Genomic DNA, 26,106 nt, shown 5'->3' with positions numbered 1-26,106 from the left:
TGAGTTCAATTTGTTTTGGCCAGCATTGTCTTCTGGGGACTATGTCTGTGTCCCAAATGTTCTTGTGTCTCTGACTGAGAGCATACAGGATAAGGCGATCCCAGTCCCGTCTGAGTTCCTTCTCACCACCCATGACTACGAGTTGGAATTTGGAGTGTCCAAACTTGTTTGCTCTCTGTGTGGCTATTCTTTGTTATGTAAGTGGTTGTATATAATTAGGCAGTTATTAGTGTTAAAGAATCTCTCCATCCAACCTCCAGTACAACTGCCTCTCCAGCAATACATAATATCTCAAAGAGTCAGTTATATCCTCCATATGCATCCACACACTCTGTGCCTCATGGCATGGACACTGGCTGGGTAACATCAATAGAGAGTATCTTAACTGAAGTGCAAAACATTCTTATCCACAGTAGAAAGGACTCTGAAGGGTATGTTTAATGTGGCAGTTGGAAAAGATTCATTGTCTGGGCACAACAACACCAGTTACCTCCGTTTCTCACTTAGATACCAGACATACGGGGGTACCTTCTATTATTAAAGAACTCCAGATTTTCAGTGAGCTCTCTGAGGATTCACCCGGGAGCCATCTCAGCCTCCCACCCTCCAATTTAGGGGTATTCCACATTTTTACACCCTACAGTGGTTTGGTTCCTAAAAGGCCTTCTGAAGGTATGTTCCCCCAGTCAGAGAACCTCCCTCTCCTTGGGATCTAAATATTGCACTGATGTGTGTTTATGTGTCCACCCTTTGATCCACTATCAACACGTTCCCTGTTTAATCTTTCCATCAAAACAGCCTTTTCGGTAGCAATAACTTTGACCAGAAGGGTAGGTGAGACACAAGCACTAACGCAGGGCACCCAGATACAGCTTTTCATAAAGACGGTGTGTTGTTGAGACCTCACCCAAAATTTATACAGAAGATAGACTCTGACTTCCATTAGGGATGTAAAAGTTTAATCGGTTAACCAATAAGCTTGATGCTTATCGGTTTTTAATCGGTTTCAGTTAACGATTAAACTGCGCTGCCGCCGCTGGGCATCCTGGCTGCCGCTGCCTGCATTCGGGGACCCCCACTGCTGCCTGGTCCTGGCTGCTGGGTGTGCTGGGATCCCCGGGTGAGGCGGTGGCAGCAGCGGTGGGGATCCCTGGGTGCGGTGGTGGCGACAGCAGCGGGGATCCCCGGGCGTGGTGGTGGCAGTGTAGCCCCATGTAAAATGTGGGGGGGCTGCAGCACCTTCCTCCCTCCCCGCACATCTAGTTCCCCGGTTAAACATTTAACTGATAGAATTTGAATAGGTTACACGGTTACTGTTTTTACATGGTATTTACATTCCTAACTTTCATCATAACCAGATTATATGCTTACCTGTATATTTCCCAAAACCACATTCAAACAAAAGTGGGGCTAAGTGTCACACCCTGGACATTCTTAGGGCACTATCTTTCTACATTGATAGAACTAAGACATTTAGGGTATACTTCAGACAAGTGGTTCTCAACCAGGAGTACATGTACCCCTGGGGGTACTCAGAGGTCTTCCAGGGGGTACTCATCTAAATCAGTGTTTCTTGACATGGGGCTTGCAGCCCCAAGGATGGTCATGGAATGGGTTTGGGGGGTCACAAATGCAGGGTTGGCATTAGGAGGTGACAAGCAGGGCAATTGCCTGGTTGCCTCACGCCATAGGGGCCCCCCAGGGAAGCTAAGTTTCATGCTCCAGCCCCGGGTGGCAGGGTTTGGGCTTCAGACAAGGCTCACAAGTGTAAAACAGGCTCAGTATCACACTGAAATGTAAGTACAATACTTATATTCCAATGGATTTATTTTATAATTACATGGTAAACATGAGAAAGCAAGCAATTTTTCAGTAATAGTGTGCTATGATACTTTTGTATTTTTATGTCTGATTTTGTAAGCAAGTAATTTTGAAGTGAGGTGAAACTGGGGGTACTCAAGACAAATTAGATTATTGAAATGGGTACAATCATCTGGAAAGCTTCAGAACCACTGCTCCAGACTGTTCATAGCTTATGGAGACTGGGTGAGAGGTCACACCATTTCAACATAAAGATTTTTTAACTGGATTTTTACTTGTATGGGTCTGTGCTATGAATTAGCTAACATAGATCCACCAGTGGGAGTGAGAGCCTATTCTGTGAGAGTGCAAGCAGCTTCTGTTACTTCTTTGAGAAATGTTCTAATACTAAAAATATGTAGGGCACCTACCTGTGTTCAGTGCACACGTTCATCCAGCATAGTGGTAATGTCAGTGTTAATCTACATTGTATAAGTAGGGGCATAGCGAGCAGATCGAGGGACGTGATCGTTCCCCTCTATTCGACATTGGTGAGGCCTCATCTGGAGTACTGTGTCCAGTTTTGGGCCCCACACTTCAAGAAGGATGTGGATAAATTGGAGAGAGTCCAGCGAAGGGCAACAAAAATGATTAGGGGTCTGGAACACATGAGTTATGAGGAGAGGCTGAGGGAGCTGGGATTGTTTAGCCTGCAGAAGAGAAGAATGAGGGGGGATTTGATAGCTGTTTTCAACTACCTGAAAGGGGGTTCCAAAGAGGATGGCTCTAGACTGTTCTCAATGGTATCAGATGACAGAACGAGGAGTAATGGTCTCAAGCTGCAGTGGGGGAGGTTTAGATTGGATATTAGGAAAAACTTTTTCACTATGAGGGTGGTGAAACACTGGAATGCGTTACCTAGGGAGGTGGTAGAATCTCCTTCCTTAGAGGTTTTTAAGGTCAGGCTTGACAAAGCCCTGGCTGGGATGATTTAACTGGGAATTGGTCCTGCTTTGAGCAGGGGGTTGGACTAGATGACCTTCTGGGGTCCCTTCCAACCCTTATATTCTATGATTCTATGATTCTATGATTCTAATCCACATAGTGGTAATGGTGTTCATCCACATAGTGGTAATGTCAATGTTAATTTTGGTGGGGCTGTCCTACAGTCATTGTTTAGGTAGAATTCTAGTACCCACCTCCTGTAGTCTAGGTCACTGCTTGTGAGTCACGATTAGTAGAGTGTATATATTGACAAGCACTCAAAGAAGAAACTATTACTTCTCTTCCAGTAACTGGTTCTTCAAGATGTGTTGTCTCTATATATTCAATGACCTGTCCTCCATCCCTGTTACTGTGGAGTCTGATAACACCTGGATTCTGGTGAAGGTGAAGGATACTGGAGAAGGAATTGTGAGGTGGTTGGGATGTCCCACCCTTAATACCCTCATTTAGAGGCATAAGGATGCTGAGGGTGCAGACACGGCTTCCCAATGGATACTGCTGGCCAAAAGAATCTGAACTCAAGCTATTGGGTTTATGTGCACCAGTAATGGAGCACATATGGATGACACATCTCAGAGAACCCACAATTACTGTAAATTGACGAATCTTTCCTTCTAGTATCTTGATACCAAAATCTAAGGGGATGTGGGTGATACCATCTAAACCCAAGAACCATGCTGCCCTGGTACCAACCCTAGCACAGAGTGCTACTCTGCACTCAGTGCTTCTCCCACACTGACTACATGTGTGAAGGGTACCCTCCACCTCTGTACAGACTAACTGTATGATACTTGTTGCTATCTCTGCACCAAACAGTATATTGTACTGAGCGACTTCTGGAACCGAAGTAACTGGTGCTGGAAAGGCTCAGGGAGATTGTTGCAATGCTCCCAGCCATGGAGTCACAGAGACTGCCAGGCCAGGCTCCTATACCAGCCTCCCCTTTTCACAGGCAAGGCACTCTGGACAGGATTGCCCTTCCTTTAGAAGAAGTATACTCTTTTTCTCTTCTGCTGAGTGCATCAGAGAATTATTCCCTGTACATTCTCAGTCTACCCCCATGGGCAGCTCAGTGGGAGCCAAGGAGTGATTCCAGGGAAGATTGAGAGTTGGTAGAAAGAAGTTGGAGCCTTATAGGGACCCCACCATATTTTGTATCCCCTGAGGTGTGCTCCAGCACACTATTCTTACCAGTAATAGCTGTGGCCATGCTGGACCCCCGGGGGTGTTCAGCCCTACTCCTGGAAGCCAGCTTCACCTATTAGATGCGGGAGACCTAGACCTATACACAAAAGGCAAATTAAGCCTCCTTAGTCATCTCAGCTGCTTGAATCTTCAGCTACTTGAGAGGCAAGAGGAAAAACAATTTCTAGGGAAAGAACATCTAGTTCTGGCTGCAATATCCTCATTTTCTCCTCACAAGCCAGAGAGCTCACATACATTGGCATCTGTGGGCAAATTTAAGGTTTTCCAGCCTTAATAAAGTGGATGGTGGAAGTCTTAAACATTCTCCTGAAAGCTGTTCATGAGTAAAAACACAATCTCTTGGACATACTGCACTTGTCAACTCAAGGGAGTTTAGCCATGCCAGTAAATGATAGTCTTCTGGAACCTGTTAAATCCATCTGGTGTACTCTGGATTCTGTTTCTGTCACATGCAAAAGAGCACATAGGAGATAATGAGTGTGCAAGAAGGGATCTGAATATTTTACACTCATCCTATAGCCATCTTCTTGTGTAAGCAGTACAAGAGAGAAGGAAATGGCAGGGACCACTAAAATGCATCCAATTTAATGGTCCTTGCAGGGGGAAAAAAATTCCCTCCAAACTGGTTCTTTTCGGCCAGAAAATATACTAGTCTGCAAACCTTCAAATGACAGTAACAAATTATCAAGTGCTGCTCTCTAAATATGAGTTTTTAGATGGGGCGCAAACTGTCTAATTGCACTGATAAATTGCCCAAGAAGCACCAGGAAGTCCCTAATGGCTGAAGGTCAGCCAACTACACACACAACTCTGCAGGCTTTGCAGGATGCCTCAGCAGCATGTACAATGGCTACAGCAATAGGGTCGTCATGGCTTCAATCATCCCCTAGAGAGGTCCAGGCAACAATTGAGGACCTCCCAGTGGAAGGTAATGAACTTTTTAGCAGTGGCACTGACAGAGCCCTCTGTACTTCAAGAGATTCATGGGCAACTCTGGTCTTCTTGGTGCTTGAGGTTTCTGAGTCTTAAGAGGAAACAGTTGAGACAATCATATTTCAGAGAACGTTCGTTGATACAATTCTATGATTAGCCACTGAGTTCTTTGGACCCACCGAGGAAGAAGCACCAAGGAAGAGATTCTACAGGAGGTGACTTTTTGCTGCCTTCTTAGCTGCCCTGCTGTCTGGGACTTCAGATAGTCAGGTCCTTGACAAAGGTAGTAAGCCTACCTATTTGAAGCCTCCATGGTGGACACACAAGGTATGAAGATCATGGTTCCTAAAGGAGGTGGAATGGTTTAAAACAAAAAGGGTCCTCTGGTTAAAGGGCAGGGCTTTTATTCCCACTACTTTTTAATCTTTTTTTTTTTTTTTTTTAAAAAGTGGGGGTTGAAAGCCAATCCTCGACGTTTGTCTCAAAATCTGCATCCTATTTTCCAGATTCTGAATGATGACCCTAACTTCTGTAATCCCTTCATTTGATCCTCAGGAGTGATTTGCAGCTCTTGATCTGCAAGATGCCCCCTGTCATGTCTCATTTCTTCACAGTCAAGCTGGAAGGGCATATCAAGTGGGGTCCCGTAAGGATCAGTTCTGGGTCCGGTTCTGTTCAGTATCTTCATCAGTGATTTAGATAATGGCGTAGAGAGTACACTTATAAAGTCTGCAGATGATACCAAGCTGGGAGGGGTTGCAAGTGCTTTGGAGGATAGGATTAAAATTTAGAATGATCTGGACAAACTGGAGAAATGGTCTGAAGTAAATAGGATGAAATTCAATAAGGACAAATGCAAAGTACTCCACTTAGGAAGGAACAATCAGTTGCACACTTATAAAAAGGGAAAAGTCTGCCTAGGAAGGAGTACTGCAGAAAGGGATCTGGGGGTCATAGTGGCAAGCTAAATATGAGTCAATAATGTTACACTGTTCCAAAAAAAGCAAACATCATTCTGAGATGTATTTGCAGGTGTGTTGTAAGCAAGACACGAGAAGTCATTCTTCCACTCTAATGTGCGCTGAGTAGGACTCAAATGGAGTATTGTTCTGGGTGCCATATTTCAGGAAAGATGTGGCCAAGTTGGAGAAAGTCCAGAGAAGAGCAACAAAAATGATTAAAGGTCAGAAAACATGACCTATGAGGGAAGATTGAAAAAAATGGGTTTGGTTAGTCTGGAGAAGAGAAGACTGAGGGAGGACATGATAACCGTTTTCAAGTACATAAAAGGTTACAAGGAGAAAGGAGAAAAATTATTTTCTTTAACCTCTGAGGATAGAACAAGAAGCATTGGGCTTAAATTGCAGCAAGGGCAGTTTAGGTTGGATGTTAGGAAAAACTTGCCTAGGGAGTTCGTGGAATCTCTTTCAATGGCGATTTTTAAGAGCAGGTTAGACAAACACCTGTCAGGGATGGTAGATAATACTTAGTTCTGTCTTGAGTGCAGGGGACTGGACTAGAAGATTTCTCAAGGTCCCTTCCAGTCCTATGATACTATGAAAACAACTGGCTCACAGTAGGTACCTCAGGTTCCTACTAGGAACATCTCACTACCAATGCAGAGTCCTGCCCACCAGCCTCTCATCCATACTCAAGTGTTGTCACCAAATGTCTGATGGTAGTTGCAGCTCACCTAAGATGACAAGGAAGCCAGAAGTATTCTTACCTAACCAACTAGCTAATTGAAGGAAGATCACCACAACTGGTGATCAGCTCCTTTCAAGCAATCCTGAAGTTCTTTGCCCCACCAAGTTTCAAAGGCAACAGAGAGAAATCCATGCTCGCTCTGACTCGGAGCGCAGAGTTCATAGGAGCAGTGTTACTCTAGATCAGCATTGGCTTACCTTCCACAGCAGAGATTTTAAACAGTAACAAACCTCATTAATCAACTTCAGCGCCAGTCAAGAACACCAGTGAGGTTGCGTTTCAGACTTCTAGGATAAGGTTATCATGGGGTTACTTACTCCACTGTAGCTGTGGTTGTTTGAGAGATGTTGTTCACACAGATTCCATGATCCACCCTATTTCCCTGCAACTACTTATATGGTGTTCAGTATTAGAAAAAGAAATGAGGGGCAGTTGTACCTACTCTGACCCTTGTCTTTGCATGGGGTGGCACAAGGGCACATTGGTGTAAGAGTGGCCTGAGTGGACAATTCTAGCCTTAAAGAATCTGATCTCGCATGCATGAATGAGGTGCATGTATACCAAGAATGGGATCGGTGTGGAAGACACATTGCAAAGAACCACAGTTATTGTAGGGTAAGTTACTGATCTTTGCAGACAGCCTTAATTCTGGCATTTCCTAACGTTTGAATGCATGACTTTGCAACCTTAATAATCTTTTAACATAGTTTGTGTGTGTAATATATAGTATATAAAATGTATTCCTTAAACAGTTACTAAATGCATGCCAGTAGGAACTGAGTACAGATATACAGAAAGTAATACTCTGGGGCCCTGGGCACGTGCACCAGATGAACTTCATCCACCAGTGGGGCTCATGATTAGACGTCCATTAACATTTAACTAATCTTGGGTCACCAGCAGACTTTCAAAGTGACCAGTAAAGGATTATACACAATATAGGTTTGCGCTTCTTTATTGTGTACAAAGAAGGCCTGGAATATTTTTATAAACAAAGTTCCTTTTCCCTGACTTTTTTACTTTAAAAATATCAGGAATGCCAATTTTACTCTTCCCTGGTTTGCTAGAATATCTCGTGTTCTTTCAGAACATGCACAGTATGAGCTCTCACACCTTTTAACTCATAAGGCATTTTTTCTCCAAAATGTTTACTAGATATTGGCATTTAATATGTGTTAAGATGAATGGTTTTAGGTAGGCTAACTAAAAATCTTTCTCACTCAGTTGCTCAGCTTTCAGTCTCTCGACTCTTGCAATGTTCTGTAGTGACCAGAGTCTTTCAGGTAAGACAAAATCTAAATTTCAAAGTAAAAACAATATAAACTCCCCTTTCCTTTGAGTGGGAAAAGATCACTTTTTCCAGGCCTCCTATGTACATTGCAAAGAAGGGTCTGGGTTCAAGTCCATTTTTTTTTCCTTTTCAGATAACCTTTAATATTTTACTACAGTATCTTACATATTTATTATTCTTTAAAGAGCAAATAAACTGTCTTAACCTGAGGGAACACACAACATTGAATTTTTTATGATTCAGAAGTTTTTAGCAAACTATTCATACAATGTATGACATTGTTCTCCCTGTAATTTGATGTTTGTTCAGGGCGTTTACAGCTAGGTGTATGTGGTACTATTACCAGGATAGTTTCAATAGCCATGTGACTACTGAGGCTCTTTTTAATCAAGTTAGCTAAATTGAGCTGGGTTAACTCAACTGACTCACGTGACTCTAATGTAGATAATTTTTAACATGTTTAATTCAAATGTAACTTGTTGAGTTATGGCCTTGGCTGTAACTGACTGAGGTCCTGTCTACATACAAATATTGTACCTCTTTAACTATAGTGGCATAGTTAAAGAGCTACAACCCTGACCCAATGACAAACCAATAAAAACTAAATACCTTTAGGCCCTATTTGTATATCAAAAAGAAGCAAAAAAGTAATACATTATTCTTTTAAAATCTCCTGCAAAGTTAAAAGCCCTCTCCCTAGAAAGTGCTTCATAACTTTGTGCTTTAATGTTTGTTTCAGGAGAAACTTCGTCTTGAAAGAAACAGGGAATACAATCAGTATCTCAGGGACAAGGAAGAGTGGAATGAAAGGTTAAGGAAAATAGGAAAGAAAACTACAGAGGTAATATAGATTTTTGCTGAAGTCAATTCACTCTGAGAGAACTTAAATGAGGTTGTTAAGAATTTTTCTCCATGTCAGTTGTGTAATTTTTGTTGGTATAACTTATGTCTCTAAGGGGTGAGAAAAAACCACCCCACTGAATGATATGAGTTACACCGACAGAAGCACTGGTGTGGACAGCACTATGTCAGTGGGAGATGCTCTCCAGCTGACATAGCTACCACCACTCATTGGGTGTGGTTTAACTTCAGTGCTTTCACTGAAGTTGATGGGCATTTTGGCTAAATAAGATTTCCAAGGACAAGTTTTATGTTTTTGTGGTATGCTTAAGTCTTCAAAGGGTAAAATTTTGAACGACTTCTCTCCTGGGAGAAGAGCCTCCTGCATTGGAATCACTTAGTGGCCCTTTGGTACCTTACACTGATTAGAGAGAGAGAATGTGTGTGTGTGTTTATGTGTGTGTGTAAGTTAACTAATGTATATACATACAGAGTGATGCCATGAACTTGGTAAATGTAGGGAAAAGCCTATAAAGTTGAAGCCTGGTGCCTGGGGAATTCAGCCCATTCTCACACTACAAAAGTCCTTCCTCTAATAAGGTGCGGGCGGTCTGTAAGATTTCCTTGATGAGCAGGAACACCTTTTTGAGTGTAAGTGTCTTCCCTCCTCTTCTTTTTTCTCTGCAATAAGTAAAAATATTGCCCACCCTTCCACACAAAAACACTTCGTAACTAACCATGCAGGATTTTTTTCTGATAGTTTTAATCAGTTTGAGAGTAAAAGACTAGTTTGTTCTCCAGGCACTAATGATGTGTGAGAGCTTTTTCTAGTAGATTGGAAAAAAGCAGATCATCTGAAATGGGCAGTATGGCACCTTTAACTAGCAAGTGTTGAATAGCTTGGGTGTATTCTCTTTTTATAATGTCTTGCTTTAGTAATGGGATAAAGGTCAGCATGAGTCATATAAATGGATAACTCTGGGAGACCATTTCCAGTATCCATCAAAGAGTCTTGGTCTGTTGCCGTTAAGAAGAAATTGACAGGTTATCCCCTGTACCTTATGTTTGATGTGAGAAATACTGGTTGTTGGCAGTTATCCGCAGTTCTTGTTTGGATAGTGCTGCTGGTGCTAGATGTGTCCTTTCCTGTGCAACTTAAGTTTTTTGATCTGTGCTATGATAGCTATAATGCAGTGTTTTTGTGGACTGTCTTTACAGAACAGTTGAAAGGGACTTGTTTGGTGTTGAAGTTCCCAGGTATACATGGATTCTGAAAGAAAGATTTTCTCTTCTAAAGAGATTTCCTTCTGAGAGCTTTTTGGAGATTCTCTTTGTGGGTATCTTTTCACCATGGCCATATTTATGTACTTATCTGCCAGTGCATTGGATGAGATTCTAGGATGAGAGTTTAGTTGAGAATTTTACTTCATCTAAAGAGATATGGCCACAAAGGCCGCAACCAGACATCTTTTTTTATGTCGGAATTCATTATCTAGTCCTTGCTGGATTTTGAGAATTATATATGCTATAGGATAGTGGACAGAACTGAAACTTGCATTGATGCTGCTTAGGCTTCAGAATTCCAACCCATGGTTCTCTAGCTGCCTGTCTCCTGGATCCTTTGAAAGACCCTGCAACAGAATTTACAGCACCCTCATCCAGTCATGACACTGCTTTGTTGTATACTTTGGGTATCTGAAAAGAAGGCATTTTGTCTTTTAGGCTATTGTAGAACCTTGTGTACAGTCTGTTAAGAGGCTGTCTCCTGTTAAGGTGTTCCCATCTTTCCAGACTGATAATTTCAATGAAATCTATTGAGGGGATCTGAGGATATTTTTGTGAACTTTCTCTTGGGTCTTGAGAATGCTGCTTTGTTTCCACACTGGAAATATAATCTTTTTATAGTTGGCACAAAGAATTAGGCAGAAATAACTAGACAGGGTTTCTAGGTCTGATTCCTCCATGTCTGAGCCAGAAGAATTAGAGGAATATGATTCTCTTTAATTTGCTTTTAAGGTTTTTTTCTTATTTGCTATTCCTGTTGTTCTTTTTATTTATCTGGGAAAAGGGAAGGAAATCCTGGAAAGACATTCCACCCTGTTCAGTAGACTTGGAAGATCTAGAAAGAATCAAAGTGATCTCTAAGAAAATTTTTGGGGTGGGGAGAAAATTTCTTCTTTAAGGTCCTCCTTACCCTTTTGCTTCTGGGAGGTGTATTTTCTTGGATCTCTGAAGTGTAAGCACATACATGGGGACATGAAGAAAGGCTTCAGGGAAATAGTTTTGAAGGGGCATCTTGCACCCCAGAAGTTAAAAGGAGGTGGAGAAAGCTGTGAGTAGTTCTTGATAAATTGCTGCTGCTTTGCCCCAATTAAGGGCATCTGCTTCAGAACGGATGGAGCCCTCCATAATCCCTCCAAAGCCAATACTGGAGAAGAGGCAAATTTGCACTGATTTGACAGCCCCAATAGGCAGGCACTTCCTGGAGTTCTGGATTCTCCTGGTGGGGACAGGCTTTGACAGTGCATCTTGTACTGCTTCAACAGAATGGTCCACTGTACTGTGCTGTGGGAGATCAAGGACTGAGTTTGTCTGATACATGGTCCAATTGAGTATTGCTGCTGCAATCCTTGCCAGCTCTGTCCTTGGTAGCATCTCATGCAGGTTAGGAGCTTTGATCGGCTGCAGGCAGTCTTGTATTAACTTTCGAGGCTTGTCCACCATTTTGTTTGCTGCTGGTAAGGGAAGGCCTCATGCACCGCAGCAGAGCTTGGAGATCAGGTTAGCTCTTTTTTCTCAAAGTGACTGAAACTCTGTGAGAGATTTATTTATTCTTATTTATCTGTTGTATTTATATGGACCCCATTAGTAGCTCACAATCTTTAATGTGTTTATCATCACAACACTCCAAGGTAGAGAAGTACTATTATCTGCATTTCATGGATGGGGAACTGAGGTACAGAGAAACTAAGGCTATGTCTACACTGTATCATTTACAGCAACAGAGCTGAACTCCTCAAAACCCTGAACATCGTAGGTTATATCAAAGTAATCAGTAGCCTAAACATAGCTTTAGTGACTTGCCCAAGGTCAGTGGTGGAGCAAGGAATTGAGCAAATGAGTCACAGGTTAGCTCTCTAATACCATCCTCCTACTTAGTCACAGTTTTCGCAGGGAAAAAATAAAAATGGTTTTTGAACCCAAAAATCATGTTCTGGTCAGACGAAGGAGTATCACAGACTGCCTGAACCTCAGTGCAATCAGGACATCTGTGCATGTGACCAGATATAAGGGTTAACAAGCACGATGGAGTCCCTCTGCCTTCAAATCTAACGGTCATTTCATTATCTAAACTGAGTTCATGGGAAGCCTGTTACTGAGGATTGCTGGCCATCCCACTGACAGTGGAAAATAAGTGATCAGGTAAAAAAAAGATTATTGCTTTTTCAGGAAAATTTTCCCCAGCATTTAAGTCCCCATTTAAGAGAATTTTTTTAAATCTTCATTTGGGGATAGTTTAAAATTAGAAGACTATCATAAATACAGAATCAAACTGTTGCTGAAGCACTGATGGAAAATGTGAATTATACTGAGATGATGAATGAAGGTTATTATTTTCTTTGTAGTTGTATCTTTTAATATTTTTTTTCTATTAAACAGCATGAGACAGAAAGAAGTAAAAAAACTACTGCTATTACTAGAGTCCAACCAGGACTACGTTCACAAATACAGCCCTCTTGTGCAGATTCAGAACCTCCCAAGAAAGATGCTTTTACTTCCACGGACGCTTATGAAGAGCTACTAAATAGGAGACGACTGGAGGAGGATCCATATCGCAGACTAGATGATGAGGCTGAACTAAGAGAGAGAATATTGTACAAAAAACTTGATGAAGAACTGGACATTTCCAATAGAAAGCATCACAGGTTTGATAGCAAACCTGATATTTCTCCTAGAAGACATCACAGATTTGATGAGGATCGTCATTTTGATAGAAGACATTACAAATTAGACTATGATCCTGAAATAAATGAGGAAATGGACCCTAGATTTAGATATGAAAGTGACTATGACAAAAAGCCTCTGAGGGTGTTCCATGCTGAAAGGTATTTTTATCTCAGTTTTCCACTTCTTTTCTTTACTTCCTTAATGCTATTGGTGATGGGGTTGTGGCACTAAAAACAATAAGTTATTCAAGCCATAAGGGGTTATGGTTTAGTGGTACTGAGTATCAGATTTGAAATATTTAGACTCCCTTAAATCACAGGTTCAAACTCTAGGAGGTTTGATTCTGTTGTGGCTCCTTCTGAGGCTGATGCTTTGAATTCTGTGCGGTGTGTGTGTGTGTGTGTGTGTGTCTTTCAGGCGAGACTGAAAAACAGAGGTCACCCCACCCCCATTTTTTGGGGGGATGGATGTTAGATCCCATGGCTTTTTTCCCTAGGATTAAGGCAAACTTGACCAAAAATTTCCATTTCCCTACTATTGTGTTGTGTGTTCTGTAGTGACTGTCTGCCTGATTGCTGCTTCTGCACTAGGGGACAGTTCCTAAACTGGTGTAAATTGTCATAGGCCAGAATGTACTATGACAATTTATATCAGCTGAGGATCTGACCCAGGAGTATGCATGTCAGTCATGCTGTGTGTTTGTAGTTTATAAATTGCTTTGAAACCTTTCAGCATAAAGCGTGCTTTATAAGTATAAAATACCACAATTAATAATTGGTACACTGAATGCATGCCCTTGACATCTAATGAGGTGATGATTGTATTCAGGGGTCACTTCTGGGGGCAAAATTTGCATAATTAAAAAGGATTATGTACTGTTCAGTGAAAAATAGATATGAAAATTCTTCAGATTAAACTTTAGAATTAATGAGGAACTAAAATACTTCAATGAGAAAGAGGGCATTTAAATGAAATCTTATATTTTAGTCATATAACTAATTTAAGCAATAATTGCAACCATCACTAATATGCGCATAAAAATGTTAAGTACTAATTGAATTTATTTGTGAATAATATTCACTTAGCTGTGCTTTGTTGTTCTTGAATTTGCTTTCTATTTTATTCTTTATAGGTTCTTATACTGGCATCATCACAATAATGTCTGAGCATCTTCCAGTAGCCCATTAAGTAAAATGACTAACAACTGTCATGTGTGATTCATGCTTTCTCTCATCCTCTCACCTGGGGGGAATTGTGTGTCCAGTGTAGTGTTCTGTTTTGGTAGGATTTTGTTTTTTTTAAATATACAAACTTCTATGTGTGTGTTTAGAAACAGTAAGTGCACCTTGAAGAGGTGCACTTTGCACTTGGAGTGTAAAGTGGTGCGGTTTCATCCTTAGTTCCTGTGGGAGTTTGTTCTATTGTCTCGGACCAGCCCTCCAAAAAGCTCAGTCTCCTGCACAGATGTTTGATTTGGGTTGGGATTTGCGATTCTCTTGATCAAACTTAATTGGTAACCTGGCAGGATAGTGGTGGTGGCCTAGTCTATGGGCTAGATTCATTTTTGATGCCAGTGAAGTTATACCACAGATGAATTTAGCTCAGTATGCTTTGAATTAGAATACTAGAATGCTGTGTGGACTAGCTATGTGGGGAAAGTTAATTTTCTCTTAGCATTATCATTATAAACTCTTTTTTTTTCAAGAGTATGTTACCTCTGAAGGTTTGCTTTCATGTGCATGTTATACAAGATCCACACGTGAAAACAGTTTTATTTTTAATTTAAAAAAATGTATAAAGTTAATTTTTAGAAAACCGATTTTAAAATAAACCATAAATATAAAAATTACATAATATATATTGGATATACGTAATGTTTTATACAGTTCCAAAAGAGAGATAACAGAAATTACCCCAGGAAACAAGCATTCACAACTTATAATGTTACAATTTAGATTATAATATGCTTATCTAAATATTATTATTTTGAGGTACCAGTGTGTGCAAGGACCAGTACAGACTATGTGCATCTTGTGTATCTAGTGCAACTAATCCTTTACCAGTTCAGATGATATAATAAGAATGTATAATATTATTGTTCTGAGCTTAATTTGTTTGCTATGAACGTTTGGGGAAGTTAAAGTACTAAAATATCCTTATTTTAGTGACAGGCCTTGCTAATTCACCAAGTCTCAAAATGTACAAATAATGTGCCAAATTCTGTAGTTCTTACTCAGTGGAAGTTTGCTTTCAGAGTTTTTGTTACAATCCATTTCCACTGATTTACTCTGTGAAAATTCAGGGGTGTTTTACTCATTGATGAGCCTAACAACAATGAAGGAACCAGCTGCAGGAGTAAAAAGAGAATGAAGTCAGAAGTCCAGCAATGGAGTGAGGGCTACCCAGTTTATTGCACCCAATGCAGCATGTATGATTACCTGCCCTATGGGCAGGTGGCGTAAGTGTGCATTGGGTGCAAGTAGCTCCTGGCCCTCAGAGACCCTGTACGGGCTTTGGAGACCAGGGTGTCTGAGCTGGAGGAGCTAAGGGAGACAGAGAGGTACATAGATGAGACTTTCCAGGACACAGTAGAATGGTCCCACCTATGGTCTGACAGCCTCTGTCAGGAGGATGAAAGCCTCAGGGAAGGAGAACATCCAACTGGAGCAGAGGGAAACGATCCCATAGTTGGGACCCTCCTTCCAGATGATGATGATGTATCCTCTTGCACTGAGGATACCTTTCTTGCGGAGGGAACTCCAGTTATTAGGAAGAGACAGGTATTAGTAATGGTCGTTTTGATTATTAGAAACATAGCTGGGTTTGCGATGACCGGGAGAACCGCTTGGTGACTTGCCTGCCTGGTGCGAAGGTTGCGGATCTCTTGAGACATCTAGATAGGCTAATGTGTAGTGCTGGGGAGGAGCCAGTGGTCGTGGTACCTGTATGTATCAGTGACATAGGGAAGGATAGGAGAGAGGTCCTGTAGTCCAAATTTAGGCTGTCAGGTAAATTATTGAAGTCCAGGACCTCCATGGTAGCATTCTCTGAAATGCTTCTAGTTCCACACGCAGGGCCAGTTATACAGGCAGAACTGCAGGGTCTCAATGCGTGGATGAGGCAATGGTGTAGGGAGGAGGGGTTTAGTTTTATTAGGAACTGGAGAAACTTTTGGGAAAGGGGGAGCCTATACAGGAAGGATGGGCTCCATCTAAACCAAAATGGAGCCAGATTGCTGGTGCTTAAAATTAAAAAGGTTGTAAAGCAGATTTTAAACTAAGGGCTGGGGGAAAGCTGACAGGTACAGAGGCGCATGTGGTTCGGACATCCCTTAGGGGAGGATCTATTAATGGAGATTCCCTATGTCCTAAGAAAGAGAAGAGGATGAAAGATGATAAAATACAGGTAGGATCTGATGAGAAACTGTCAAATGAGAAAAAGTCCCATTTAATTACATCATGTAATGGCAGGCAGCTAAAAAGTGACAAGTTTTTAAAGTGCTTACACACTAATACTAGAAGTCTAAATGTTAAGTTGGGTGAACTAGAGTGCCTCGTATTAAATGAGGATATTGATATAATAGGCATCACAGAAACTTGGTGGAATGGGGATAATCAATGGCACACAGTAATACCAGGGTACAAAATATATGGGAAGGACAGAACAGGTCGTGCTGGTTGGGGAGTGGTACTGTATGTGAAAGAAAGCATAGTATCCAATGAAGTAAAAATCTTAAATGAACCAAACAGTACCATAGAATCTCTATGGATAGTAATTGCATGCTTGAATTATAAGAATATACCAGTAGGGATATATTACAGACCACCTGACCAGAATGGTAATAGTGACTATGAAATTCTCAGGGAGATTAGAGAGGCTATTAAAATAAAAAAATCAATAATAATGGGGGATTTCAACTATCCCCATATTGGGTACATATCACCTTAGGAAGGGATGCAGAAATAAAGTTTCTTGACACCTTAAATGACTGCTGCTTGGAGCAGCTGGTTCTGGAACCCACAAGAGGAGAGGCAATTCTTGATTTAGGCCTAAGTAGAGCACAGGGTCAGGTCAAGAGGTGAATATAGCTGGACCGCTTGATAATAGTGACCATAATATAATTAAATTTGACATCCCTGTGGCGGGGAAAACACCACAGTGGCCCAACACTATAGCATTTAATTTCAGAGAGGGGAACTACATAAAAAAGAGGAGGTTAGTTAAACAGAAATTAAAAGGTACAGCACAAAAAGTAAAATCCCTGCAAGCTGCATGGAAACCTTTTAAAGACACCATGTACTTAATGTATACCCCAAATTAAAAAACATAGTAAGAGAACCAAAAAAGAGCCACCGTGGCTAAACAACAAAGTAAAAGACGCAGTGAGAGGCAAAAAGGCATCCTTGAAAAAGTGGAAGTTAAATCCTAATGAGGAAAATAGAAAGGAGCATAAACTCTGGCAAATGAAGTGTAAAAATATAATTAGGAAGGCCAAAAAAGAATTTGAAGAACAGCTAGCCAAAGACTCAAAAAGTAATAGCAAAATTTTTTTTAAGTACATCAGAAGCAGGAAGCGTGCTAAACAACCACTGGGGCTACTGGACAATCGAGATGATAAAGGAGCACTCAAGGACGATAAGGCCATTGTAGAGAAACTAAAGGAATTCTTTGCGTCGGTCTTCATGGTTGAGGATGCGAGAGAGATTCCCAAACCTGAGCCATTCTTTTTAGGTGACAGATCTGAGGAATTGTCCCAGATTGAGGTGTCATTGGAGGAGGTTTTGGAACAAATTAATAAATTAAACAGTAATAAGTCACCAGGACCATATGGTATTCACCCAAGAGTTCTGAAGGAACTCAAATGTGAAATCGCAGGACTACTAACTGTTATCTGTAACCTATCATTCAAATCAGCTTCTGTACCAAATGACTGGAGGATAGAAAATGTGATGCTAATTTTTAAAAAGGACTCCAGAGGAGACCCGGGCAATTACAGGCCAGTAAGCGTGACTTCAGTACTTGGCAAATTGGTTGAAACTATAGTAAAGAACGGTTTCAGAGTAGCAGCTGTGTTAGTCTGTATTTGCAAAAAGAAAAGGAGTACTTGTGGCACCTTAGAAACTAACAAATTTATTTGAGCATAAGCTTTCGTGGGCTGCAGCTCACTTCATCGGATGCATTCAGTGGAAAATATAGTCTCTAAGGTGCCAAAAGTACTCCTTTTCTTTTATAGTAAAGAACAAAATTTTGGACACCTAGATGAACATAATTTGTTGGGGGAACAGTCAACATGTTTTTTTTGTAAAGGGAAATTATGCCTCACCAATCTACTAGAATTCTTTGAGGAGTCAACAAGCATGTGGACAAAGGGGATCCAGTGGATATAGTGTATTTAGATTTTCAGAAAGCCTTTGGCAAGGTCCCTCACCAAAGACTATTAAGCAAACTAAGCAGTCATAGGATAAGAGGGAAGGTTCTCTCATGGATTGGTAACTGGTTAAATGATAGGAAATGAAGGGTAGGAATAAATGGTCAATTTTCAGAATAGAGAGAGGTAAAGTGGTGTCCCCCAGGGGTCTGTAATGGGCCCAGTCCTATTTCACATATTCATAGGTGATTTGGAAAAAGGGGTAAACAGAGAGGTGGCAAAATTTGCAGATGATACAAAACTACTCAAGATAGTTAAGTCCCAAGAAGACTGCAAAGTGCTACAAAAGCATCTCTTAAAACTGGGTGACTGGTCAACAAAATGGCAGATACGGTGACCAGATGTCCTGATTTTATAGGGACAGTCCCAATTTTTGGGTCTTTTTTCTTATATAGGCTCCTATTACCCACTCCACCCCCCTTCCCATCCCAATTTTTCACATTTGCTGTCTGGTCAACCTAATGGCAGATGAAATTCAGTGTTGATGAATGCAAAGTAATGTACACTGGAAAACATAATCCCAACTATACATATAAAATGATGGGGTCTAAATTAGCTGTTACCACTCAAAAAAGAGATCTTAGAGTCATTGTGTATAGTTCTCTGAAAACATCCACTCAATGTGCAGCGGCAGTCAAAAAAGCAAACAGAACGTTGGGAATCATTAAGAAAGGGATAGATAATAAGACAGAAAATATCATATTGCCTCTGTATAAATCCATGGTATGCCCACATCTTGAATACAGTGTGCAGATGTGGTCTCCCCATCTCAAAAATGATATATATTGGACTTGGAAAAGGTTCAGAAAATGGCAACAGAAATGATTAGGGGTATGGAACGGTTGCCGTATGAGGAGAGATTAATAAGACTGGGACTTTTCAGCTTGGAAAAGAGATGACTAAGGGGGCATATGATAGAGGTCTATAAAATCATGACTGGTGTGGAGAAAGTAAATAAGGAAGTGTTATTTAATCCTTCTCATACACAAGAACCAGGGGTCACCAAATGAAATTAATAGGTAGCAGGTTTAAAACAAACAGAAGGAAGTATTTTTTCACACAATGCACAGTCAACCTGTGGAACTCCTTACCAGAGGATGTTGTGAAGGCCAAGACTATAACAGGGTTCAAAAAAGAACTAGATAAATTCATGGAGGATAGGTCCTTCAATGGCTATTAGCCAGGAGGGGTGGTGTCCCTAGCCTCTGTTTGCCAAAAGCTGGGAATGGGTGACAGGGGATGGATTATTTGATGATTACCTGTTCTGTTAATTTCCTCTGGGGCACCTGGCATGGGCCACTGTTGGAAGATGGGATACTGGGTTAGATGGACCTTTGGTCTAACCCAGTATGGCCGTTCTTATGTCCTTAATTTTAGCTGGGAATTGGACTGTGCATTTGATCCCTTGACCCAAATTATTTTTTTTTCAGTCTCTTCTGAGTAGGCTGGTTGGGAGGCAAAAATTGGGAAAAAATATAAGTTTTGTTTCTTTAGATCAATCCACTTGCAGGAACTTGTTGTAATCTCAAGTCTTGATAGGGTTTGGATTGTTCTGGTTATCCTTCAGTCGTTCACTTAAAGGAATTGGTTGGGTCATATAGCCAGCTGCTGCGAGCAAGGCAAATTTGTGGTTAAACAAACAAACAAACTTGGAGTTTCTAGCATCCCACACCCAAATTTCAAAAAAATTAAGAAGCAAACTTCCTGGAAACTGTCTCTTAAATGTGCTCCTGCCTTGGGGAGAGTCTGTTCTTTTAATTTCCAGAGAAATCTCCCTTTTTTTTATAGTGCTTCTAAACAAAGGTATGCCTGGAATAATTTCACGATGAAAAGGTTCCTTTGCAGTTCTTTCAGTGAGGGAAGACATTACTTAATCTCCCTGGTCAGGAAAAGTTTTAACTGTCTCCAGGAAAAACACAAAGCAAGGTCTAGAATCTCATCTTGGCAATTGTAATAGCATGTTGAGATTTCACTGTGTATTATTAATTTGCTAGTGGTAGTTCTAAATACCCTTTTTGTGTGGGTCATATCGTATGCTTATGTAGGTAGTTTGCTGTGAAGTAGAGTATCGCAAAATAATAATTGCGGGGAGGCGGAAAGCAGATTGAAAAAGCTCCTTCACTAGAAATAAATGACTAAAAGGTATGAAGCCGTAGCTCTTTCAAACTCCAGACAGTAACAGTGCATAATATCTGCAGTACTTCTGTGGAAGACAGCTATGGTTACTCCTTATCAGTCTCTAATTTTAAATAAGTTCTAACAAATCGAAAGACTATGTACAGGACAAGGAAATGTCAAGAGTCTTTAGGAAAATACTGACTAGAATAGTATAAGGGATTTATTTCCCAGTTTCAAATTGTAGTACTGGATATACTTTGAGTGCTGTCCTATTGGTACTTTGTTTCTGAAGAAGCTCACCAAATGTAAGTAGCGGTGGAACAGACCAGGAGAACCAGAATGTCACACTTTTGGTGGATAAGTTTCAGAAAGGAGAATGAAAAGCTCAAAAAGTTCCCTTTACCCCATACTGTAATACAAATTGGAAAGACTGGGAAGACTGGAGGATCAGGAAATTGGAAGAAGGCTAGGGTTTCTGAGGAGGGTATTGTCTTGAATTTTCAGAACTCCAGAAAGAAAACTGAGCTATAAACTTGATTAAACATTTGAATAAGAGTAGGAATCCAAGCTGCTCATAGGGGGAATACTTCCCCTTTCTTGTCTGCAGGTCTGATACTATGTGCCCAATACAAAGCTAGGAAATGCATTTTTGTAGTCCGCGGAGGTTTAGGGTATGATTTTCAGGCAGTCTGTCCAAATGGTGAATATTGAGGCTATACTGCTATACTGACAGGTTTCAGAGTAACAGCCGTGTTAGTCTGTATTCACAAAAAGAAAAGGAGTACTTGTGGCACCTTAGAGACTAACCAATTTATTTGAGCATAAGCTTTCGTGAGCTACAGCTCACTTCATCGGATGCATACTTTTTATATACACACAAAGAATGAAAAAATACCTCCTCCCACCCCACTCTCCTGCTACTAATAGCTTATCTAAAGTGACCACTCTCCTTACAATGTGTATGATAATCAAGGTGGGCCATTTCCAGCACAAATCCAGGGTTTAACAAGAACGTCTCGGGGGAAGGGGGGTGTAGGAAAAAACAAGGGTAAATAGGTTACCTTGCATAATGACTTAGCCACTCCCAGTCTCTATTCAAGCCTAAGTTAATTGTATCAAATTTACAAATGAATTCCAATTCAACAGTTTCTCGCTGAAATCTGGATTTGAAGTTTTTTTTGTTGTAATATCACAACTTTCATGTCTGTAATCGCATGACCAGAGAGATTGAAGTGTTCTCCGACTGGTTTATGAATGTTATAATTCTTGACATCTGATTTGTGTCCATTTATTCTTTTACGTAGAGACTGTCCAGTTTGACCAATGTACATGGCAGAGGGGCATTGCTGGCACATGATGGCATATATCACATTGGTGGATGTGCAGGTGAACGGGCTTTGTTGCAAGGATAGGTTCCTGGGTTAGTGGAACAAAGCCTTGCAACAAAGCCCATTGCCAACTGTGCCCACATATCTATTCAGGGGACACCATCATAGGGCCTAATAACATCAGCCACACTATCAGAGGCTCGTTCACCTGCACATCCACCAATGTGATGTATGCCATCATGTGCCAGCAATGCCCCTCTGCCATGTACATTGGTCAAACTGGGCAGTCTCTATGTAAAAGAATAAATGGACACAAATCAGATGTCAAGAATTATAACATTCATAAACCAGTCGGAGAACACTTCAATCTCTCTGGTCACGCGATTACAGACATGAAAGTTGTGATATTACAACAAAAAAACTTCAAATCCAGACTCCAGAGAGAAACTGTTGAATTGGAATTAATTTGCAAATTTGATACAATTAACTTAGGCTTGAATAGAGACTGGGAGTGGCTAAGTCATTATGCAAGGTAACCTATTTCCCCTTGTTTTTTCCTACAACTCCCCCCCCCCCCCCCCCCCCCCCCCCGTTCTTGTTAAACCCTAGATTTGTGCTGGAAATGGCCCACCTTGATTATCATACACATTGTAAGGAGAGTGGTCACTTTAGATAAGCTATTAGCAGCAGGAGAGTGGGGTGGAAGGAGGTATTTTTTCATTCTTTGTGTGTATATAAAAAGATCTTCTACACTTGCCACAGTATGCATCCGATGAAGTGAGCTATAGCTCACGAAAGCTTATGCTCAAATAAATTGGTTAGTCTCTAAGGTGCCACAAGTAATCCTTTTCTTTCTGCTATACTGAGTTACACAAATAAAGATTCAGATTCAGAGTATTAGTATCAGGGACGGCATTAACAGACAACATGAGATTGAGGAGGCAGAAATATATGCATAAATATTTTTATACTGGTATATCTGTAGAAGCAGAAATCCAGTTCATACTAAAGATATCTGTGTTCGTGAGGACATCTGCAATGTATCTGTTGACAATTCATTGTTGTTCTGGAAAGGCTGAGACTGAAACCTCTAAGATTGTCTTCACCTACAAGTTTTCTGGGAGAAAGTGCAGCAGCACATATTGGATATCACAATACTGTGGCTCATGAGACCTGTTTAATGATTTATGGTAGAACCTCAGAGTTACAAACACCAGAGTTAGGAACTGACCAGTCAACCACGCACCTCATTTGCAAAGGGAAGTACGCAATCAGGCAGCAGCAGAGACCAAAAAAAGAGAGCAAATACAAGGAGTCCTTGGACTTACAACACCTGACTTATGTCGGTCGCCACTTACGACACTTTTCAATTGACTGCCTGTTTCGCGTTTACAATGCTTGATTTGCATAAAGTTCGCTAGAAATCACTTCCTGGTTGTGTTCTGGTATGGAGCTGGAAGGGGTTGCTTCTGATTGGCTTTGAGGCAGCAAGGTATATTGTTGCTGGGTAGGGTTGCTGCTTGTTTTTGATTGGCTACCAGCCCCGGGCTCAGCCCGTCAGAAAGTTTGAACAGTTATTGGCTGAGGCTCAGCATGTGTGCCGTTCTCCCTGGCTTTCTGAGCTTGTGTTGCCAGCATTCTGAGCAGCATATGTGAGTTTATATGTTTGTTTGAATGCTGTTTACAAAATACAGTGTACAGTAAATACATTGATTTGCAACATTAGTCATCTATAATTCATTTAGTTCAAAAATCTGGGTTATTGTGCTGAAAATAGCATACCAAGCCTTGGTTCGGGAACCAATCCTCCCTTCATACAATTCTGGGGAACGAATTGTGTTGAAAGTCTGAGGACTCCTGTATAGCGTAAACTACTAAAAAAAAAAAAAAAAAAAAAAGGGAAAGCCGCATTTTTCTTCTGCATAGTGAAGTTTCAAAGCTGTAGTAAGTCAGTGTTCAGTTGTAAACTTTTGAAAGAACAACCATAATGTTTTGTTCATAGTTACAAACAGCCTCCATTCCCAAGATGTTTGAAACTCTGAGGTTCTACTGTAGAAGATATTGTACAGTATGGGATGCATATTTTGAGATATCAGTGCTCTGGCTCTAGTTATGTGAGATCATTTGACTTGGTTGGTCTAATGGCTACTCCAAACGTGTACTTTTTAAAGATGTTGTGCAGCCTGAATCTGGAATTAAGTAATAGGAATAATTCCATAATTTTGCCACAAGCCTCATTCATATATAAATTTAAATGTTAACTATTTGGCCATGACTCACTTTTGCACTGAGTAAATCTCGTGTAAATCTCCTTAGATTTTGCCTTTATGAAATGTACCCTGTTATCCAATATTATTTTCTTCTGAAGAAGATGGTCCACAGATCCTTTACAGTGAGTCTTCAGGTTGTTCATTTTGCATTCTCTTTCCTCAACTGCAGGTAGACTTTTCCAGACCATCTTGTTGCAGATCAAAGCTGGAGAGAGAGGGAGAGGAAAAAAGGGGATATTTTTATTGAAATTGTTTGGCTTATTGGAATCTAATCTTTTATCGGTTGTGTTGCCCTTGGTGTGTCCGTGTGGAGTGCTCTGCAGAAACATTTCTGGAAAATCTTCTACAAGAGAGGCACAATGATTGTAGCAATTCTGATCACATAGACGCTGCAGTAGCAGAAAAACAGAATGCAAGACCTGCCTTTCTTGTTCAGCTCCTATTGTGGAGTGTTTAGATGGGGATTGCTATTTGTTCTGTGTTCTGTCCCAGGCTAGTCTTTCAAAGTAATAGCTGGATTTGATGCTTCCCGGCGGCACCCAGGGTTGTGAAGCACCTCGCTATCAGCTGCCCTTAGCATAAGGAAGCCTTGTGTGTGTCTGCTGGGGTCAGCTCCCCAACTCCACTGGCCATGGGCAATACAAGCACTGCCCTCTAGGCCTCTCTGGCCTCACTGTCTCTTTACAGGTTAGCAATAAGCACACTCCAACCCTCAAGCATCTCCCTAGAGTGTCGAAGCCCTGGTCCACTGGACACTTACAGTATCCACAGATTTGCTGCTTTCAAAGAAACAGTACACCCTAGCTTACCAATTTCCCTTCAGATCACTGCTCAGCTTAACACACCAGTTCTTAGATATGATTATAGTAAAATCAGATACAAGTTTATTTCATAGAATCATAGAATATCAGGGTTGGGAGGGACCTCAGGAGGTCATCTAGTCCAACCCCCTGCTCAAAAGTAGGACCCATCCCCAATTAAATCATCCCAGCCAGGGCTTTGTCAAGCCTGACCTTAAAAACTTCTAAGGAAGGAGATTCCACCACCTCCCTAGGCAACGCATTCCAGTGTTTCACCACCCTCCTAGTGAAAAAGTTTTTCCTAATATCCAACCTAAACCTCCCCCACTGCAACTTGAGACCATTACTCCTTGTCCTGTCCTCTTCCACCACTGAGAATAGTCTAGAACCATCCTCTCTGGAACCACCTCTCAGGTAGTTGAAAGCAGCTATCAAATCCCCCCTCATTCTTCTCTTCTGCAGGCTAAACAATCCCAGCTCCCTCAGCCTCTCCTCATAACTCATGTGTTCCAGACCCCTAATCATTTTTGTTGCCCTTCGCTGGACTCTCTCCAATTTTTCCACATCCTTCTTGTAGTGTGGGGCCCAAAACTGGACACAGTACTCCAGATGAGGCCTCACCAATGTCGAATAGAGGGGAAGGATCACGTCCCTCGATCTGCTGGCAATGCCCCTACTTATACAGCCCAAAATGCCATTGGCCTTCTTGGCAACAAGGGCACACTGTCGACTCATATCCAGCTTCTCGTCCACTGTCACCCCTAGGTCCTTCTCTGCAGAACTGCTGCCTAGCCATTCGCTCCCTAGTCTGTAGCGGTGCATTGGATTCTTCCGTCCTAAGTGCAGGACTCTGCGCTTGTCCTTGTTGAACCTCATCAGATTTCTTTTGGCCCAATCCTCCAATTTGTCTAGGTCCTTCTGTATCCTATCCCTGCCCTCCAGCGTGTCAACCACTCCTCCCAGTTTAGTATCATCTGTAAATTTGCTGAGAGTGCAATCCACACCATCCTCCAGATCATTTATGAAGATATTGAACAAAACCGGGCCCAGGACCGACCCCTGGGGCACTCCACTTGACACCGGCTGCCAACTAGACATGGAGCCATTGATCACTACCCGTTGAGCCCGACAATCTAGCCAACTTTCTACCCACCTTATAGTGCATTCATCCGCCCATACTTCTTTAACTTGCTGACAAGAATACTGTGGGAGACTGTGTAAAAAGCTTTGCTAAAGTCAAGATACAATACATCCACTGCTTTCCCTTCATCCACAGAACCAGTAATCTCATCATAGAAGGCGATTAGATTAGTCAGGCATGACCTTCCCTTGGTGAATCCATGCTGACTGTTCCTGATCACTTTCCTCTCATGTAAGTGCTTCAGGATTGATTCCTTGAGGACCTGCTCCATGATTTTTCCGGGGACTGAAG

At 41.3% G+C, this 26,106-nt stretch overlaps 1 protein-coding gene across 10 annotated transcripts in view; it reads left to right on the top strand.

Annotated features, from left to right (window-relative positions):
- The window catches only part of CSPP1 (centrosome and spindle pole associated protein 1), a 179,546-nt gene that overhangs the window by 28,567 nt on the left and 124,873 nt on the right, over positions 1 to 26,106 (top strand). For 8 of the 10 annotated variants that reach the window (XM_048840881.2, XM_048840878.2, XM_048840873.2 and 5 more), the window contains 2 exons: positions 8,682 to 8,783; positions 12,443 to 12,888. In XM_048840881.2, coding sequence (XP_048696838.1) covers positions 8,682 to 8,783; positions 12,443 to 12,888 — 548 coding nt within the window. The remainder of the gene's footprint in view (positions 1 to 8,681; positions 8,784 to 12,442; positions 12,889 to 26,106) is intronic. The other 2 variants (XM_048840876.2, XM_048840874.2) reach the window with 1 other exon arrangement.

Source organism: Caretta caretta, chromosome 2, assembly GCF_965140235.1.
Source record: "Caretta caretta isolate rCarCar2 chromosome 2, rCarCar1.hap1, whole genome shotgun sequence".
Taxonomy (NCBI): Eukaryota; Metazoa; Chordata; order Testudines; family Cheloniidae; genus Caretta; species Caretta caretta.
Note: the sequence above shows the minus strand (reverse complement) of the source record. Positions and strands in the feature narration are given on the sequence as shown.